At 38.2% G+C, this 20,568-nt stretch overlaps 1 protein-coding gene across 1 annotated transcript in view; it reads left to right on the top strand.

The window, feature by feature from the left end:
• Positions 1–20,568, top strand: part of Cap2 (cyclase associated actin cytoskeleton regulatory protein 2) — a 123,830-nt gene that overhangs the window by 49,204 nt on the left and 54,058 nt on the right. The window contains exon 4 of the mRNA XM_070024512.1: positions 7,575–7,652. Within this exon, the coding sequence (XP_069880613.1) occupies positions 7,575–7,652 (78 nt within the window). The remainder of the gene's footprint in view (positions 1–7,574; positions 7,653–20,568) is intronic.

The raw sequence follows: 20,568 nt of genomic DNA, 5'->3' as shown, positions 1-20,568 counted from the left end.
TTTTTTAAATTGCCAAACTTTCCCATTTTCTCATGCTTCAAGTCCCTCCCTTGATAATAAAAGAAAAATTAGAAATCTGGAGTTAGGAATTCTTGCCTCTGACTTGGTCACTAACTGGCTTTATAACCTTGGGCAAAAATACTTCTTTTCCACCTCCACCCCCCCCCCACCAGCCTTTCATCTTTTTGCTTCAAACAACAACAACAAAAGAAAAAACAAATGCTGAATGAAATGAGCCCTGTTTGATGGGCTGAGTGTGCAGTTCTCAAGTGAGAGGCCTTGGGAGGGGTTGTGCTAACTCAGCTACTATGAAAAACAAGGTGGAAATGAGAGACAAAGTAATAGACAAAGCATGGAGCATATCATTAGAACCTATAGCTTTCTGTGTGGTCCGGAGCCCTGGAGAACTTGTCAGAAATGCAACGTCTCAGCTCACCCAAATTACCTGATTTGGAAACTCCACAGGTGGGACTGAGGCCAAGTATTTTAACTTATGTTCAAGAGAGACCCAATTAAGCTTTTTTTCTTTTTTTCAAGTTCATAATGTGTCATCTCAGATGTCCTCTAAAATCTAACTTTAAGGGATCAGTGCTTATGTTCATGACTATGAGATTAGGCATCAGGGCTGCAAAGGTGGCTCAGTGGTAGAGTGCTTTCCTTGCATGCATGAGGTCCTGGGTTTGGTTCCTCAGCACCACATAAGCAGAAAAGCCAGAAATAGTGCTATAGCTCAGGTGGTAGAGCGCTAGCGTTGACTGAAGAGCTGAGGGACAGCGCCCAGGCCTAGAGTTCAGGCCCCATGACCGCATCTCATTTTCAACAAAACCAGGAAATAGGTGAAGGTTATCTTTAGCATTCTTGCGTTCTCTCTCTCTCTCTCTCTCTCTCTCTCTCTCTCTCTCTCTCTCTCTCTCTCTCTCTCTCTCTCTCTCTCTCTCTCCTCCCCCACCCCTCCCTCCCTCCCTTCACCCCTTTTTACTCTCAAAAAATAGTCCCTTTTACTTCTTCATTGGCTAAAGTTCAAAAAAGTTCCCCTTCAAGGTAGAATACAGTATCTCTAATTATGAAGTAGAAGTCAGGCAAACCTGCCTAGGAACCTGCAAATCACACAAATATACAGATACCCTGTCCTTAGTCAGAGGAAGGGGGCCCCTACTCTCTCCCTTCTGTCCTCAGGAAGAGAGCTGGTATAATCAGAAGGATCTGGAAAGGCCTTCAGCACATGCATGCACCTCAGTGCTGCTTTTCCATCTTCCAAGTCTTACCTGTGCCCTTTCTCCGAGTTGGATGTATTTATTTTACCACCCATTTGGGATTTTGCAGCCTGTAGTTTTTCCCGTGAAATGCTGCAACGCTCTAGTGGGTATTCAGAGATCAATCGGGTTTCCCCAGAGCACCAGCACGCTCTCCCAAGAGGATTAGATGAAAATAAGTCATCTTTAGCTGGTGTCTGCTTGCTGTTTCCCAAGGCTTGCTTTAAACTGATCACTGGAATTCATCCTCCTGCTCTTCACCCTATGACCACAGAATAATCAACATCCCAGCAACCTGTCTGCCTTAGAATCCCACTTACCAAAGTCCTAACTGATAAAACAGATAAAATGCATAGCCTTGATTTTTTTTACCCTTCTCTTCTCTGCACACACGTGATCATGGGCAGAAAGACCCACATGTTCCCACACAAAGGTCACTGAGGCACTCAGAGCCCTGCATGCATGTGATGGACAAACTCAGCAAAAAGCCCTCAATTATTTGTTCTTCCTGAAAAGCCCTACGTTTGACTTTTTCTTTCACAATGTTTTGAACTGTCTGAGTGAGCCAAACTCTCCCTTCAGAGCCACCAGACTCAGCAGGTTCAGTAAAATTGTTCCTGAATAGGGTGCTGTCTGGTGCAGGGGACTCATGGAATTTTACAGAAAGAAGAAGCTGGTGGATCTGAATATCTCAAAGTTAGAATGGCAGTCCTTTGACATGCGCACCGATGATGCTCTAAATGGATGTTGTTCAGCATCGGCTAATTGTGTCCACAGTTCCACAGAGCTAAAAGAAGGGACATTCAAACCCTCATTCAGACTTTTTCTATAGAAGCAAAGCAAAATGAACAGGGTTTGAAGCAGATATCCATCCAGGTATCCAACCATTCTCCATCCCAACCACAACGGCTATTGTTGAGTGAAAGGCCATTTGCAGGAAGAGACTAATTAGTGAAATTGCCCATCTTCACTAATCAGACCTGCCAGAAAATTGCTCTATTAGCAACAGGCAAAATGTTGTTACTAGGGAAAATAGAAAAGGCTAATAACAGTGTTCTTCTTGGGATAGCTACAAAAACATTGTTAAATGCCACCTCTGGCCTACAATTTCAACTATAGAAGTCAGGCCATCCCAGATCACTGTTCCCATGGCAACAATAATTCAGAGTCTCTGCAAGGCTTATCATAGATGAGAATGGTATCTCCATATTATCGTTGCTGGGAGAATTGCAGTTATTTTATTTATACCCAACCTGTGAAAATTGAATTTTGTCATCTTCTTTTGGGGAAGTATGATCATTACAGTCCTTCTGAATCACTGAAAAAAAATGTGTCTTGATTCATGGAGAAAACATGGGCACAGCTTGGAACATCAGAATTCCTTAATGTTCTCCAGGTCAGTGAAATTTGAATAACTCTCTTTTCTTCCCTAATTACTATCAGAAATTTGATACTTTGACCAGAGAAAAGAGAAGGGAAGATGATATGTTTCAAAATGTCTTTAAGCAATCTATCGTGTTGATGAGGATTGCTTTTGTGATTATAAATGTAAACAGTCTACAAATCTTGGTTTGATTTCAAGCATCTTCTTTTTAGGAAAAATGCCAATGAGAAGCAATAGGGAAAGGTGCCCATTTTAGAACAAATTTTGGAAAATTTATAGATGCTAAAATGTCATCATGGATGGAGTGATTAAAAACCTAGTTATTTCCTGTTGAGTTAATATATTTATACATGGAGCCCAGAAAATTGACTGGTATTGACACTGGGATGAAATTAACCTAATCCTCATATAATTATAAGAGGGCTCTGCTCTAAAAAATGTATCAATTCACTTCTTAGCTAAATATCATACAAGTAAGTTATAATCAAAACAGCAGAAATAGAAGCTGTCCCCTAACAGATATGCAGCTAGCAAGAAGAGTAAAGATGAAACCATTAAGTGAAAAAAGAATATAAATCTGTGACCAAAAAATACTGAATTCTCTTGGGGGAGATTTCTTTTTAGGAAAGAATAATTCTCTTTCCACAAATAAAGAAGGATGAGGGAGATGCAGGATTTAAAAAGTAAAATAAAATAAATCAACTTCCTTACAGAAACTAAACAAAAAAACCCACAATCTAAGCAATACAGACCAGTAACTGACAGCAGCTGAGCAATACTGGTTTCTAACTCTTGGAAGGTTGAGGCAAGAGGATCTCAAGAGTTTAAGGACAGCCTTAGCTACCTAGAATTCCAAACACGCTTGAGTGTCATAGCAAGAGCCTATCTCATAAGGGGGGAAAATCCCAGAGTAAGCAGCACCCAAAGACTTAAATAAAGCTTGGACACCACCACTGTGGAGCAATTCCTTTCCCTGTTCTCTGTTCCTATGGGCCATTAAAAGAGGAGACCACACAAAGCATCTCACCTCCAGCTGCTGTTGGAAAAGAAAATAAACTGATCTCCAATATGGTTTCAAGAGACTCAAGAAATCACCTGTGTTTTATCTGAAAACATTTATCTGGACATAGTGAGTTAAGCATGGGCAAGATGAAAAAGATCAACATTGTAGCTAAAAGTCATGTGGTAAGGCCCAGCATAGCCTGCAAAGTAGAAAGGTCCCAACTCTTCTTTTGTGTGTTCATTACTGAAACAAAATGCCTGAAATCATTAATCCTTTGGTTTATGGATTTTGGTTCTGTGAGAAAAGAGTGTATCTATGGCAGAAGAATTTGTTCACCTCATGGTCTGCAACAAAAGGAAAAAATGAGAGGCAAAAGAGAACAAGATGCCAGGATCCCCTTCAAGGTCCCCTTTCAAAGACCTAAAGACCTCCCAGTAGGCCCCACCTCTCAGATTCTAGCTTCTCCCAGTAGCACTAAGGACTATGGCACAACCCTTTATAGATGAGCTTTTGGTGGACACTCTAGATCCAAACTGTAGCATCCTTGAAGAAAACTAACTTAAGCAGCAGAAATACATGGCCGTTTAATAAGAATGTAATTTATATTCTGAGAATTCAACAAGAGTATAAAAGTAACTTTAAACATATAGAGATGTGTGGAGTAAAAAAACAGAATGGAAAAATCTAACAAGTCAAAAACTAAATATAGCATTAATGCACAAAAAGTGTTTGTATTTTTAACATAGGTGAGATTTGTTGAAATTTTGCTTAATAATAGAAAAATATGTGATCACAGGTAACAATGAAATTAGGTAGGCAATGTAATTAAGGACAGAATCTAAAATCTGTGGAGACATTCATATATTAATCAGTGTGAGGCAACCATTAGAATCTCTTTTTTGCCCTTTTTATTTACTTTAAGTAGTTGTACAAAGGAGTTGTCATTTAATAAGGCAGTTTATGATATGTTGATCAATGTATCTTGATCAGTGTCACCCCTTTCAACATTGTCACCATCCCTTTCCTATTCACCCCTTCCTTCACTGTTCTTAATTTTGTAGGATATATACTAGATTCTTGACTACATTCTTCCCTGGTTCTCTTCTCTTGTATACCCCTTTCCCCTTGACCCCAACCCCTTTCAAGTACCCACTTCCTGGTGTTTTATTTTACTGAGTTTTAACTTTGCCTTTCTAAGGAATTGCAGTATTCAAGTTCTCTCTTGAATCTATCATATTTTAATTAATACATTTGTATACACTTCTAACATATACCACCTAACATATTTACTTGAAAGTTTATAAGCTAAATCTAACCTCTGCATATAAGGGAAAATATACATCCTTTGTGTCTCTCTGTACTAGAATCACTTAGCCAAAGCTCTCATAAATAGACCAGAAAACATATTGAAAAATACAGTAAGAAATTTTCCTGCAATGAGAAAGGACCAAATCTATTCCAAAAAGAAAAAAAGAAAAGTAATATAGAAATGCTCAAGAGCCAAATAATAAAGCTATTAAACCTCAATGATAAAGAAATAATTCTCTCAGAATCAAACCAGAGTAAGTCAGTTTCCTACTGGACAAATGCCATCATCTCGTCTTGAGCCATGGGGAAGGAAAAGCCACCAAGAATAACACAGACATGATGACAGCAAGGAGGCATGCTTAAACCTCAGAGAAGAGAGCAACTCTGAGTATTTTCAACCTCATTGAAAATACTCAATATCAAATATCCAACCAATGACAAAACATTCAGATTACCCAGAAGTGGTTAAATGGTGGTGACCACATTCCATTTGCTTAAATGTAGAACATTTACGCAACTGTGGAAATTGGGGTTACAGGTAGTCTATCAATGACAAAAACTTATCAGAATAAAAATAATAACTAGAAAATATGGAAGGTAGGAGACCAGAAATGGATGGAGGGGAAAAGGTAAGAAGTTATTTTCTCATCTTTCTCAGCAAGCAGTCCAACCAATACTGTAGAAAATTATAGCATGTTGTTTGAAATGCAAGCATGTCATTATTTCAATCTCTTTCTATTTTATAATCCTTTTTTAACCTTAGGAAGATAATTTGGGACATAATAACATCTATACTGCTGAAATTCTTTTCTTTGAAGTTTTACAGCCCTTTTACTTTTTCATCTCTAATGTTATTCAATTATGATTAAAATGTATAATTTTATTTTTAAAAAAATAGTACTAAGTATAACTCTAGTCTGTAAGTCTCTGAATAGTTGTGGAACTGTGGATCAAGCCCAGGACCCTGCACATGCTATGCAAGTACTCTCTAGCTATACAACCCACCCCACCTGCATTGGTTTTTAATAGTTGATTACAATGACATTCATCTACTGTTAATCATGATTATCTCTAAGATGTCAAGCATTTAAAAAAGCTTTAATTTTCAAAGCATGCTGCTTGTAACAAATTATTCCAAGTCAACACTATTATCTTATACCTAAAGATAGGTCAAATACTCAGATATAGTTAATTCTGAGTGGTAGGGGTATTTAAAATTACTTTTTCTTGGTACACTTAGTGTGAGTAGGGAGTGAGGAGAAGAGAATATGTATTTAAGGTCATTCCCAAATGTATATCTTTTTTTGTGGGAGGGTAATCTTGAGTCTAAATGCTAGTCCTTCTATTAAGACATCAAATGGAGGGAAAGAAGGAACAGCTTACACTAAGCAAAAGGAAAGAAATGTAAATATATCACCTGATATGGAAGAAATAACTGTATTGTCAAAGCTCATAGAATTCACAAACTTTATAGACCATGATAATGACAATTTGCCTTGTGAAGGTGAAAATGTGTCTGTGACTCTAAGTATTACTATTCCACAATACTGTGAAATGTGAAATTTATATAATCACCTAAGCTCCATTTCTCCATTTTTAAAGAAGAAAAGCAAGAGAAGGGGGGGATTAGGAGCGATGGGTGACAATGTTATCAGACACTTTGTATTCGTATACTGTTTTGTAGAACGGGAACTTCTTTGTACAACTACTTAAAGATAATAAAAAATTAAAGACATTAAATGTTATTAAAATATATTTTCTGGGTTCATTTGACACCCAGCGAACAGATCTTCATGGAGATGTCTTAGAGACAATTCTCTTTTCAAAAGAAAGTCTTTGGGTTTAGCTTTTCATGTTTGTTGTTGTAGTGCCTAAGGACCAAACTCAGGGCCTTCCACTTGCTGAGCAAGAGCTCTTTTCCTGAGCAAAATCCCAAACCCCCAATAGAAAGTGTATAACAGATTTTGAGCAGAGTTGGAAAGAGAGAGAGACACCCTCCTCTTTGAAAACTGGGGCTCAAATGTTGGAAACAGCTTTGTTGAGATACAATTCACATATCTTAACATTCATCCTTATGATTCCATGTGTTCTAGTGTACTGTGTCACCAAGGTGAGATCACCAACTGTCTAATTCCCGAACATTCGCAGCACCCCACGCCCAAAAGAAATCCTCTACCTATCAGCAGTTCATGTCCCATTTCTCCCTCCTGCCAGCCCCTGGCAACCACTGATCTACTTTGTCTCTGTAGATTTGCTTATTCCAGACATTTCCTATAAATGGGATCATACAAATGTGCTCTTTTGTGACTGGCTTCAGTCATTCAGCATAATGTTTTCAAGATTCACCTATGTTGGAGAATGTGACTGTCTTATATTTCTTTTTAAGGCTGAATAATATGCTACTTTACAACAACATCACACTTCATTTATCCAGTCATGAGTTGGTGGACATTTCATGCTGTTTTAACATTAGTGTGAATAATGCTGCCACAAACACAGGTTTTTGTGTGAACATCTGCTTACATTTTTTTCCTCGGGTCTATTCTCGGCCTGGACCTGCTAGGTTATATGGTAATGAGTTGTTTAGGCACTCAGACATTCAAACTGCCATTCTCTTTATCCATAGGCAGAAATGGTGCACGGAGCTTTCCAGGCCCAGCGGGCTTTCCTTCTGATGGCCTCTCAATACCAACAACCCCAAGAGGTAAGTGGATATTGTGAGAAGCAGGGCTGCCTACTGAATGGGCAGAGTAGGCCTAAACCAGGCTATCAGCAGAACCATTTCCTGGGAGAGACAGCCAAAAATGAGATGTATAGCACATGGAGGTCGGTCTCTAATCCAGATCATGCTGTCAATAGTTCCTCTATCTTCTTAATCTCAGTAGATAAGCATTACAAATGTAATGTGCCTCCGAATTACTAATGTGTCACATGACTATGGCCAACTTATATTAAGACAATGGGTATCATCAGTGTAGAAGGTCAACTCATTTGAAACATCTGTATCCTTTTCTTTTTACTAGTCTCACAACTTTTTATGACCCAGGAAGTGCTCACTACTAATTCTTTGTTCTGATTTTTGTATTGCTTTTTTATTAAGACTATTCATATCTATGATTATCTGTAACTTCCTCAAGTACATTTATCAGCTTCTGTATTTTAAGTAGCATAGTCAGGCTGAGTTGGTTCTTCTCAAATATCTGTGTTCTAGAAGGTTTCTTTGTGCTTTATGATTCATTAGGTCTGGAATATGGCCTAAGACCATATATGTACTGGTGCTACGACTTGAACTCAAGGGCCTGAGTGCTGTCCTTGAGCTCTTTTGTTCAAGGCTAGCACTCTACTGCTTGAGCCACAGCTCTACTTCTAACTTTTTGCTTATGTGGTGATAAGAGTCTCATGAACTTTCCTGCTGGTGCTGGCTGCAAACTGAGCTTTTCAAATCTCAGGCTCCTGAGTAGCTAGGATTATAGGCATGAGACACCATGCCTGGCTCCAAGACTACTTTTCAATAAGTTCCTCAGTGATGCCCAAGCCATCCTGTCTGGTGAGAAGGAATCTTTAATAGTAATTTGGACACAGGGAAGGAAGATAATACAGAATAGAAAGCTTCAGGTGGTGTCTCAGATTCTGCTACTGAGAGTTAATGCTGTAGAAGTATAAAGCCTTAAAGCTAACTTAACTACAGTGGTTATTTGTAGTCTCAGCCACATGAGTCTGAGGAGAGAGCCTAGCTCCACCCTGCCCCATTCCTGCCTTTGCAGGAATAATAGATGAAATAGTAAATGAGTGTTGTTTTAAGCTACTGATTAGCTATGCAGCAATAGAAAACTAATATGGCTTGCCTTTGATTCCCTTCATCACGGACTCTGAAACAATTGTTATAAGGCTATGGGATAATGTGCCTTGAGTTTCTCCATCCACACCCCCTATCTATCCTGAGAGAATCAGGGGTGTCTGCAGCTGTGACTGACAATGATGACTCCATTTGAAGTTTCTTTATTGTGTCGTCTGTCACTACTCAACAGGTCTGTCTAATAGAAATGTTTTCAGATTCTTCAACCCCATAGAAAAAGAATATATACATGTATATATAATATACAGGAATATATATATATGATATATATGTAATGAATACAGGAAATGAAGAAAATGGCAGGAAACATGACACATCTCTCTGTAATAACCCTAAACATTAACGGACTCAATTCTCCAATCAAAAGAAGAAAAATAGCAGATTGGATCAAAAACACGTGATCCATCCAATATTTGAATTCTGTTTGGAGTTATTTTTGAATTGATTAAAGCTTCCACTAACTATGATATATGTCTTTTAATACATTACCTGTATGTTACAGTCATTGAATAAATAAAAGAGTAATCTCTGATCTTAGATAAAAGAATTCAGATACAGACATTTGCACAAAATAACATACATATAAATATAAAGAAGCATCAAGAACATCATAAAGGCCATCTAGCTAATTTAGAAAATAGCCCTATTGCAATATATATATATATATATATATATATATATGTGTGTGTGTGTGTATGTATATATACATATATGTATATAAATATATATGTGTGTATATATTTAACTTCACCATCCAGTTGAGCACATTCTTGTCATGTTCATTGCTTCTCTTATTTTTCTCGTAATTCATCCTATTGCTCTGTCCTTTTTTTCTTTCTTTTTTTTTAAAGACTGGTCATGACCCACTGAATTGATTTCACAATGTACTATTGGATCACCTCTTGTAATTTAATAGCACCTGTCTTGTTGACATAACATCTACAACATAAAACTCATTGCAAGACATTTGCAGAACATCTTATGCTTTTCTTGTCTCCCTTGTTGTAATTTATAAAATTAATCTGTGGGCAGAGGAACGTCTCAGGCCTTCCAGTATTTGCATCTAGAATTTTTAGCAATGATTTGCAAAGCCAGTCTTCTTCCAGTTGATGGAAAGATTTTTGTAGAGAAAATTTCCAAGAAACTTCCACCCTGGAATGCTCAATTATTCTTTATCGTTATAATAACTAGAAACAGGGGATATATATTTATTTCTAATTCATAAGTATGAAAAAGATTATTCAAGGATACATTAATGACCTTCGTTACAGGATCTGGTCCTGGATTCATTTCTTTTTCTTTTCTCCAAGAATTTTTTTTATTTAATTCGTTTTTTAAATTATTATCTATAAGTAGTTGCATTAAGGAGGTGCCAGTTAACAAAGCCTTTCTTTACTTATCATCTGTTATCTGTTACTTTAATAAAATAAAAATAAATAAATGCAAGAGCTTAGATAGAGTTTCCTCTGAGAGTTTTGGTGCTTTTTTTAAATTTAAATTTGTTTTAACTGATAGACAAAATTGTACACATTTACAAAGGATAATACATGTACACCTTGTGTCATGTTCAAAATACATTAATAATTTGTCAGTTTAAAACTAAGAAAGAAAACCTAGTGACAGTAACTGTGGGATTTCAGTTCACTGTTTAGGTGTGTGAGAAGTCCAAGCCACTAAGCAGTAGAAATGTTTGGGATTTTAGTATGTGTAATAATAAATAATAAATGTTGGAAGAGATAGCTACATGAATGCTGATTCAAAGATTACATGGTGTATATGTGTATGAAAGATCACATGATATATGACAAATAGACACATTTTTATATTCTTATATTTAAATAAACAGATTTAAAATTTTAATTTAAGTGTTTTTTTAATTTTTTTAAATATGTGAAGGTGTTTAGGAGCAGAAACTTTGGATTTGCTGAATTAGCTCTGTTAATCCAAGTAGCAGTAAAACAGAGTTGGGGCTGGAGGCATGGCTCAATAGAGCACCTGCTTCACAAGCGCAAAGCCTTGAGTTCAAACCCCAGTACTGCCTGATAAAAGAATAACATAATACTGTCTGGCTCTCTTAACTTTGCTATCTTTTTCTGGATGGCTATTGGTGAATTAACCTGGCAAAGCCAACAGTACATTTCTTCAGAGCCACTATAACCAAACCCACTTCTCAATTACATCACCAGGAGTAAGGCAATTAGTTTCTGAGTTGTCTTATCTTTAAAAATAAGGATAAAGACAATGGTTGCTACCTGCAAAGTAGTTATGAGGATGCTTGAGAGAGAACAGCCAGAAGTCAGGTGCCTGAGAGAACTCAGCATTAGTTTCAACAAAAAGCCCCCAAATCTCAAAGGCTTGCCAACATAGGCCTTTTTTTTTTCTTGTTCATATAAGATCTCTTGTGGTTCTGGTTATCAGTCTGCTGTGGCAGGGAGCAAGCTTCTTCCATACTGGGGTCCCATCTCCTCTTGGTCCATAGCCTTTGAGTTAAATGCAAGATTACTTCCAGGCAGAATTTTCTAGAGGCCTAGAAGTGGCATTTGTCACCTGTATCCTCATTCAGTCTCATGGCAATTCTTGGCTGCAAGGGAGGCTGGAAAATGTAACTCATTGTGTGCCTGAAGGAAGAATTCACAACCTCGGGAAACATCTAGTGTGCCACTTGGTTTAACTATAATAAGGTCTCTGTTAATGTGTATGTATTATTATTCCAAAAACTCAGAAGAGTTTTTTCACCTCAGTACCCCCATTTCTCTAGATCTAGAAAAAGACAAAACAGACTTTCAAATCTAGCAATTGAATGATTTATTGCACTCGTATATGAATAGAGAGATATATCTACAGAAGTAACTTAGTTTCTTTCCATTAGAATGAGTTCATTCTTTTTGCAGTGACCATAAGATGCCAAATAATTATCCACTGTTTTATAAGTCCAAAGTATTCATGTAACTTTGATCTCAGAGCATTACTTGGTGCTAGTGGCACGTCTGGAAAGTATAAAAGGAAAGCAAATGAATAAACAAAGCCAAACTCCAAAGTATTTCTTAAGTCTATCTGAGAGTATGTCTCAGCTTTGACTCAATCAAGGTTGCTGAGTCTTCTTGAAAGACTTAGCTGTGATTACTGCCTCTATTTTCTATTGTCTAAACCCTGTGACAAAAACCACAATGCAATAAAGTAACATTTGGCTTCAGAGGGAAATGCCACTTTGAAATATTGCTACAAAACTGGAATGTTTTCTTAATACCAAGGCACTGAGAAAACTACCGTGAGTTATATATGCAGCCAGGTTCTGGTGGCTTACATCTGCAACACTAATTACTTAGAAGGCTAAAATCCAGAGGATCGTGATTCAAAGGAAGGTGAGGCAGGAAAGTTTTTACTCTCTCTCCAAAATAATCAGCATAAAGGCAAGATAGAAGCACAGACTATGTGGTAGAGCACCAGCTGAGCAAGCAAGCAAAGCAAGGACAAGGTCTTGAGTTCAAATCTCCTGAGTACTGGGGGAAAAAATGAGATGACAGATAGATAGATAGATAGATAGATAGATAGATAGATAGATAGATAGATAGATAGATAGATAGATAGATAGATAGGATTTGAATAGATTCTTCAATCTAATTTTTAAAATTTAAATTCACTTACTGAATTTTTAAGTTACAGAATCTCTGCATTCATCTTGAAAACAAGAAAGAACTATAAGAGAACTAATAAGCATTCTTTCTTTGAGTCATCCTGTTACATTTTCATTTGACAGTGGTATTTCCCAGGGGCCAGTTGCACTATTTTGAAAAGCATATCACCTTAGAGTCAAAGCAGTATCTTCCTCTATATTTTTCCCAAAATTAACACAATATTTTCCATAAATATGTAAAAAAAACTTTCTGTTCTTCCTTGCACCCATTCAAAAGCACCCAAGGGCAATATAGATATTTCATTTCTGGGAAGACACATGGGCCTAAGCTCAATGAAGCAGCTGCCCACAAACGAGCTAGGTAAAGCAAATGAAATCTATGACTGAGTGATACTTAGAGGATTACGTTCTGTAACCCTGCAGCTTTCTGGGTAGTATTTCATGTGGCAGATACAGAAGTGAAGCAAAGGGAAACCTTTCCTTTTCCACACATAGCAAGAAAATTGCCTTGATCATTACAGCCTGGTTAGCACAAGAAGGCTGTTGCCCAGGCTGGATATAGATGCTAGTAAATGCAGAATAAAGCACCCAAGAAGGGACGAGAGGCCTCCCCTGGTGTGGTATTATCAGGATCTACTGGAGTTGACAGCCTGAAGCTTCCCAGGCAGCGCTGAATCCCAACAGGAAAGCTAATCGTTGGTTTATCAGGATGCAGAGAGGAGGGTCACAGAAAGAGAGTAAGTCTGTCATTCTTCTACCCAGACTGTTTGCTTTAGCTTCCTAAATCTGTGAAGAGCCTGTGAGCTGTGGCTATGGGTTGGTAGCTTTGTAGGTATTTTGAAAGTCAGGACTGTGGAGGCAGAAAGGATTTGCTAAGATCCTGTCGCACTGGACTATCTCTCACAGTGACCTTTTTTTTTTTTTTAATCTGATAAGGCACATTAGCTCATCTCCCTTTGTGTAAGACATGAATTAGACAATGAATGGCTGCCCAAAGGAAGTGAAGTAGTTATCACACACTAGGGATTTGGGAGATTATCTAGGGGTTAAAGGTTAATAAAGCAAGATAATATCCTTTGTTTTACCAACTGATTCATACTTGGTTTCTAGAATTCCAGACTGCCTTGAAGATAAATGCTACATAATGGATTTATTTGACTAGAGCATTTTTCATTTTCCCATTTAGTTACATGGTGGGATCACTTTATATTTTTAATAAAATAATTATCGAGTATTTATCATTCTCCACAGGGAAATTTAAATAGCTGCTCACCAGGCTAGCAAAAATTCTGATATAAAAAGTTGGAAGAGCTACAAGATTTGGGCTTTTTTGTTTTTTCTTGCCACATAATTTTTTTTTTAAGTTTACAAAGAAGTCCCTGAGTCATTCAACAAATATCCTCAAATACAGTGGATGAACCTATTTTTGCCATTGTTTTGGGACTGGCTACTTGCTCATCAGCCTTAAATTAAGTCTGCTTTGCCCCCACACGGCTTTGATCTTTTGTACAAAGCTAGATATGTGAAAGCTGCAGGCGAAGAGAAGGTAATTCCAAGCTGGCGTTCCAGTCCAGATCTGCTGTCATAAATTAGTTAGCAGAGGGCATGGTCCGTTACTTTTTATGGTCATGTTCTATATTTGTATGTGCTGGGAGACAGATCACATGACAAAACCATCATTTGATATTAGTGTTTATGTGCACTAGCTAGCGAGGGTTCCTTGTTTGTGCCACTGTGCCGTTCTTTTCATTTGTATAATTTAGCTCTTCATTGAAAGTGCAGACACTTCTCTGAGTTACTAACATTACAAATAATCCAGAATAAATTTTATGTAATTGTCTTCAGAAGGAGACCAACTTCAGCACACCCAACTAATTAAAATGCACAGCGCCTCCCAGAGATTTTTAACACATATGTTTTGAACATGAGCAAATGAACATGGCCGGAATAATAAAGACCAAAATCCACTAATACTTTTTAGCTTCTCTCTTGAGGTGGATACAAAAGAAACTTGAAGTTCATTTACTTGAAAGGAGAGACATTTGTTTCTCAAAGAGAAGAAAAGATTCCCCTAATTTCCTTTTCTTCTCTACATCCTTCTCCAGGGGCAGTTTAATATTTAGCGTTCTAGTGGCAAGCAAGAGAATATAACTGCATTGACATTTATTCTTGCTCATAAAACTAAACAGAAAAAAAAAACATTCTTCTCAGGTTTGGTGACTTAGCTGCTATGTGAACCAGTGTTTCTATATCTGGAATCAGTTATGAGATCAATTTTGCCTGTAAGTGATTGGTTTAGATTTCTTTAAAGCCCTTCTTTGAATTTCCTGACCTCCATTAGTTTATTTCTCAGTGTTTGTTTTTTAACTAAGAAGATTCTAAGTGCCTATTCTATAGAAGTTCAATGAGCAGTTTTACATCTAATATTATTGTATTTGTAAGTCATCATGCTTTGGAAAAAGGGAGACTAGGGGATGCTATTTGTCATGATTTGTCCTGTGTTTTATGCACATTTGCCATGTGTGTATTCATAGCTTAGCAGGTTAGCATCTCCATGCCTCAAATCCCACTGCCTTCCCCTACCATTGTCCTCTACTAAGGAACATATTCATCACCTTTTGATGACCTTAGAAGGCTCTGAACTTAGCCTCTGCTAAACCTCTGTTCATGTGTCATTTGTGAAACATTCTGGGTATTATTTTGTGCCTCTTTTTTATCTCCTCAAGAGATTCTAAGAACTTCAAGAATCACTTGAGTTGATGTGTCTTTGTGGGTTTTTTTATTTTGTTTTGTTTTTCACATATAATCAGTCATCTTTACAGCACTTTATTTGATACCGAGTTTGAACATTAGACAGGTCCAGGTTCCTTTGTTTGGTTTGAGGGATAAAGCTAAGTTAATGACAGTGGATCTTGGAGGGGAACAGGGAAAAGTAACATTTTTCTTTAGTATTATTCTGTTATCTTTTTTTTTTTTTTTTTGGTTGGTCGTGGGGCTTGAACTCTGGGCTTGGGCGCTGGCCCAGCACTCTTCAGCTCAAGGCAAGCGCTCCATCGCTTGAGCCACAGCACCATTTCCAGCTTTCTGGTGGTTTATTGGAGATAAGAGTCTCACAAAGTTTTCTGCCCGGGCTGGCTTTGAACTGCAATCCTCAGATCTCAGCTTCCTAAGTAGCTAGGATTACAGCCGTGAGCCATGGGTGCCCGGCTTCTGTCATCATTTTTTTTCTGTTATCTTTTACTTAAAAAAATTCTTGCTATTTAGAAATGTTGTAAGGACTGAGATAACAATTGCAATTTCAACTGGTAAACTGTCACGGATTGATCATATGTTTTTAGCCTTGAAAGAACATTCCATATAGGAATTTGGAAAAGAGGACGTTAGAGAAAGCTAGGGGATGTGACTCAAGTGGTAGACTGCCTGGCTAGCAAGCACAAGGCCCTGAGTTCAAACCCCAGTGAGAGAGAGAGAGAGAGAGAGAGAGAGAGAGAGAGAGAGAGAAGAGAGAGAGAAAACAAACAAGCCTTATGGGTTTACTAAGGCATTTCATTTTCAAAGACACCATTTCTCTTATGTCCTATTTTACAAAATGAGTGCCTTGGAGGGTACCCTGGAATGGTTCATTTGTCGATGTGTAGAACTAACGATGACAAATGATCACAACCAGATTTGGATGACAGATGTAGCTCAAGTACTCGGTGATTATAGAATATAGGTTCTGGGAAGAGTATGCTGATTAAATTCACATGGGCTGTGGAGATCCAGCTGGCCTGATATTTAAATGCTGTTGGAAAAAAAAAAAAAAAACGGTGCCAATTAGAGGAATTCTTCCCTGTGCAGGGTTTTCATGTAAATTGTGAAGAACGGTGTATCCTGAAGCAGTGAGGTTGTTTGAGTGTCCAATACCCAACCTCTGAAGCGGATGATTCTCCAGTTTGAACTACAGGAACTACAAACCAGAACTTCAGGCTTTATCACATCTCCAGGCAGATGTATTCTTTGTAAGGAATGATGGCAACACATCACACAAATTGGATTGCAGTGACTCCAACACAAGAGTCCCATGATTTTCTCTAGCTGAATGCTCTTTAGGTGAATGTGTATGAGATTCTTCTTGGGGAAATCATAAATTGGATTCTCTTTTCCCACAGGGACAGCTCTCTGATTTGAAACTTCCTCTTTGACCACTTTGACAGCAAATAAAGCACAGAACAGGGCAACTATAAGTAATAATATAAGATGCCACTTAAGATCATTAAAATTATTTAAAATAGGAAAACATAGTTCCAAGGGGTTGTGAATATACCTTCCACCGTGATTATGAGTCCCCAAGGATTTCTAACTGGATACATGGCTCATTAGAAGTCTGCCATTAACCTACCTATCTGAAACTAATGACTACCTATAAATATTCATCAGTAACACTTTTGTGTGGCTTTTGAATTCCAAAGTCAGTTTAGTAAACATGCTGTGGATAATTTCTATGTTCAAACCTTTTTTTGGGAGGGGGGGAGAGAAAGTTAGAAGGCTTGCTTGTTTGGGTCTTTTTTTTTTGGGGGGGGGGTCCGGTCGTGGGGCCTGAACTCTGGGCCTGGGCGCTGTCCCTCAGCTCTTCAGCTCAAGGCTAGCGCTCTACCACTTGAGCCACAGCGTCACTTCCAGCTTTTTTTCTTTTTGCTTATGTGGTGCTGGGGAATCGAACCCAGGGCCTCATGCATGCAAGGCAAGCGCTCTACCACTGAGCCACCTTCCCAGACCCTTGTTTGGGTCTTGTTTGTTTGTTTTAGTTTAGTTTCTGGTGGTGGCAGTGTCTCACTATGTTGGCCAGGTTCAGATGATCCACCCACCTCAGCCCATCCAGGGCTGTATCCCATGCCCATCCCCCATCTGATAATATTTTTAATATATAATGAATCCATTAAAAATGCTTTGTTTTTTTTGGATGACATCAATTTGTTGTACAAAGGGGTCTCATTTCAACTAGTCCATTTATGTATGCAATGCTTCTTGATCACAGACCCTTCCCCCTCCCCTTCTTCTCTCCTCCCTCCTCCCCTTCCCCAAACCAGTTTCATCAAATTGCCTTGTCTCATTTTCACCCATAGACATAAAGTATTTTGTCTATATTAGCCTTCCCTCCCATCCTCATTTGTCTGCTCCCTCCTACTGATGACTAATATACTAATATACACCAGTCAAGAAATGTTTTAACTTCCTATTTTTAAGTGCATATTCTTGTTCAAAGGGTACCATTGTGGTAGCTCTTCTGTGCATATGGCATACTTTAGTCAGTGGACCACACATGTCTATCTATATCTATAAATAGATATAGATCTGTCTGTGTGTGAGAGAGAAGATACACATGGCATTCATATATATGATCCTGTATGTGTATGTATATGTATTATATATTATATAATATATGTTAGGTATGTCATCCACTTCTGAACCTGGCTCACTTCATTTGATATGATGGTTTTCAGATCCATCCTTTTCCCTACAAATGTGTGGGTGTCATTTTTTTTTTGTCGGTCGTGGGGCTTGAAATCTAGGTGCTATCCCTCAGCTCTCCAGCTCAAAGCTAGTGCTCTACCACTTGAGCCACAGCACCACTTCCAGTTTTCTAATGGTTTATTGGAGATAAGAATTTCATGGACTTTCCTCCCTGGGCTGGCCTTGAACCACAATTCTCAGATCTCAGCCTCCTGAGTAGCTAGGATTACAGGTGTGAGCCACCGGCACCTGGTTCTTTGTCCTTTTTGAAAGTGTTTCTTTGGCCTAAAGAGGGAAGTTTAATTTTTCTTCTGGTCGAATCATTTGTTTCAAAAGGAGCAATCACAGATTCTCACCATTCAGAAGCCCGCACCTGAGACTGTGTTCTCTGGGCTCTTCTTGGTGGTTTATTTTGTGCTTCCAACTACCTGGGGCTGTATGGGAAAAGGAATCTGCCCAGAGCCACAGGCGGCATGTGAGGGAGGAGGGCTAATCTTACACTGAGGTGTGTATCAGGAAGACAAGAGGCACTTGAGCATTCATTGTGTTGCTATGTACTCCAGAACCATGCTGTACTTACTTCCTGCATCACTTGCAACCTCCCAGGTGGGTCAGGTGAAGTCCAAGTGGACTGTGAAATACGTGCTGCCCACTCTCGGACCACATTCATACGGCCACTTTGTTTCCTTGACTTACTTTTGGAACTTCATTTCGTGTCACGTTGTTCTGAACTTCATTGCTTCCTCTACATTGACTCTGCTTACACATTGCTGGCACTAAATCAATATTAAGTGTTGATTTAAGCAATGAGTAATCACTTGCATGACTCCCAGGAGTACCAGGGAGGGGCTGACAGAATAGAATATGATTGTTCAGTATTTCTAGGCAGTGAATGGCTTGACCCTGTATCCAGTGCTCAGAAATAGACAGAATTACACAGATCATCAAAGCCAACCAGATATTTACAATAAGACCTACTTTTAAGATTTCTTTTTTTTTTTTTCCTGGTGCTAGAGCTCAAACCCAAGGCTTTGCATAAGGGCTCTACCACAGATCTACCTCCATCCCTAAGATCAATGTTCCTGTTTATAGAAACAAATGTACATTGAACATTAATCTCTCTGTGTGTCTTTCTGTGTATATCAGTCTGTCTGTCTGTCTGTCTGTCTGTCTGTCTGTCTCTCTCTCTCTCTCTCTCTCTCTCTCTCTCGCTTGCTCGCTCGCTCTCGCTCTTTCTGCTGGTGACAGGGGTGTTTGAACTCAGGGCCTCACATTTGCTAGTCAGGTGCTCTATCACTCAAGCCATCCCCTTAGCCAGTAAGAAATCTTACTGGCAAATAGGAGATACACACTGAGTAAGACCAACATTAGAGACCCCACAAAATGATCTTCTGATCGATGTTTTGGTTATGAAAAAGATATTATTCCCATGTAGCTAAAGAATAAAACAGAATGATTTATTTAACTGCTTATTGCTCCATATTCAAAAAAGAAAATGAAAGCTAAGATTTTCTGACTCAGTACCTCCCTACTTTCATTTGACTTTTTCTCCTCCTTTTTCTGTGATAGTAGAGAAATACCTGCTTTTCTGAAAAAGAATTTGTGACAAAGTTTGAAACCACTCCCTTAGACTGCTTATTACACCTGTTAGTTTTTTTCTTTAATTAACACAATTTTCAACTTTGTCTCTATTCATTTAGGTATGCCCTCAACAGAATTGTAAATTGTATAAATTATATAATAATTAATTGTACTTCTTGCATTTGGATGTTATATTATGTTCATGTATGTTCATATACATATAATTCTATATGTAGATGTATATAATACATATGTGTATATTATATATATATACATATAATACATATGTGTATATTTAAGTTACTTGGGACAGAAACTTTTTCTCCTTTGAGTAAGTCTTGTCTGTTGTAATGCTATACTTAGCCCTCATTGCTTTTTACTCAAAATCCTTTTCTAATCTGATAGCATCACTCCCTTCCTCCTCTTCCTATTGACTCCTTCTATTTAGGTTACAAACCAAATTAATATTCTCTATCTTTTTAAAAAAACACAAAGAAGAGCAAGTTTTTTTTTAATCACCTATGCCTTTTCTTGCTCCCTTTCCCTTCACTACCAGACTTCTTAAGAGTTTCCTATCCCCCTAACCTCCCATCCTCACCTCCCTGGAACCCTTTAACCATTTTTCTCTGGTCTTCCTTCCTTATCAGTTTGCCAAAAATTAAGTCTTTGCCATCACCCTACTCTCTTCCTAATTGTCATCATGCTGCTCAGCCTTCGGGGAAAAAAAACTCATGAACTGTCCACTTCCTCGGTGTGTTTTCTTCCTTTTGGTGGTAAAACTTTCTAAGTTATCTATTTCATTTTATTTCTTTTTCTGCTCCTTCTTCTTCCTCTACTCATGACCAATACACATTCCTTTTCAGAGTTCATTCTTTACCATGAAAAGAAAACTATCAAGCCTGGTGTCTTCCTGGCTTCTCATTTTCCTTAGAGATGCTACTTGACTCTAGGCGGGGTGGGGAGCCCACACACACCTCAAATGCTTACCTCAACCAAGTAGGTCTCCTGATCCTTTTTCAAATGATGGCACCACAGGCCTCCCTGTCACTTGAACTT

This window comes from Dipodomys merriami, unplaced genomic scaffold (genome assembly GCF_024711535.1).
Source record: "Dipodomys merriami isolate MVZ:Mamm:240054 unplaced genomic scaffold, mDipMer1.0.p SCAF_16, whole genome shotgun sequence".
In the NCBI taxonomy this organism is placed as follows: domain Eukaryota; kingdom Metazoa; phylum Chordata; class Mammalia; order Rodentia; family Heteromyidae; genus Dipodomys; species Dipodomys merriami.
This window is presented reverse-complemented; position numbering and strand designations above follow the sequence as displayed.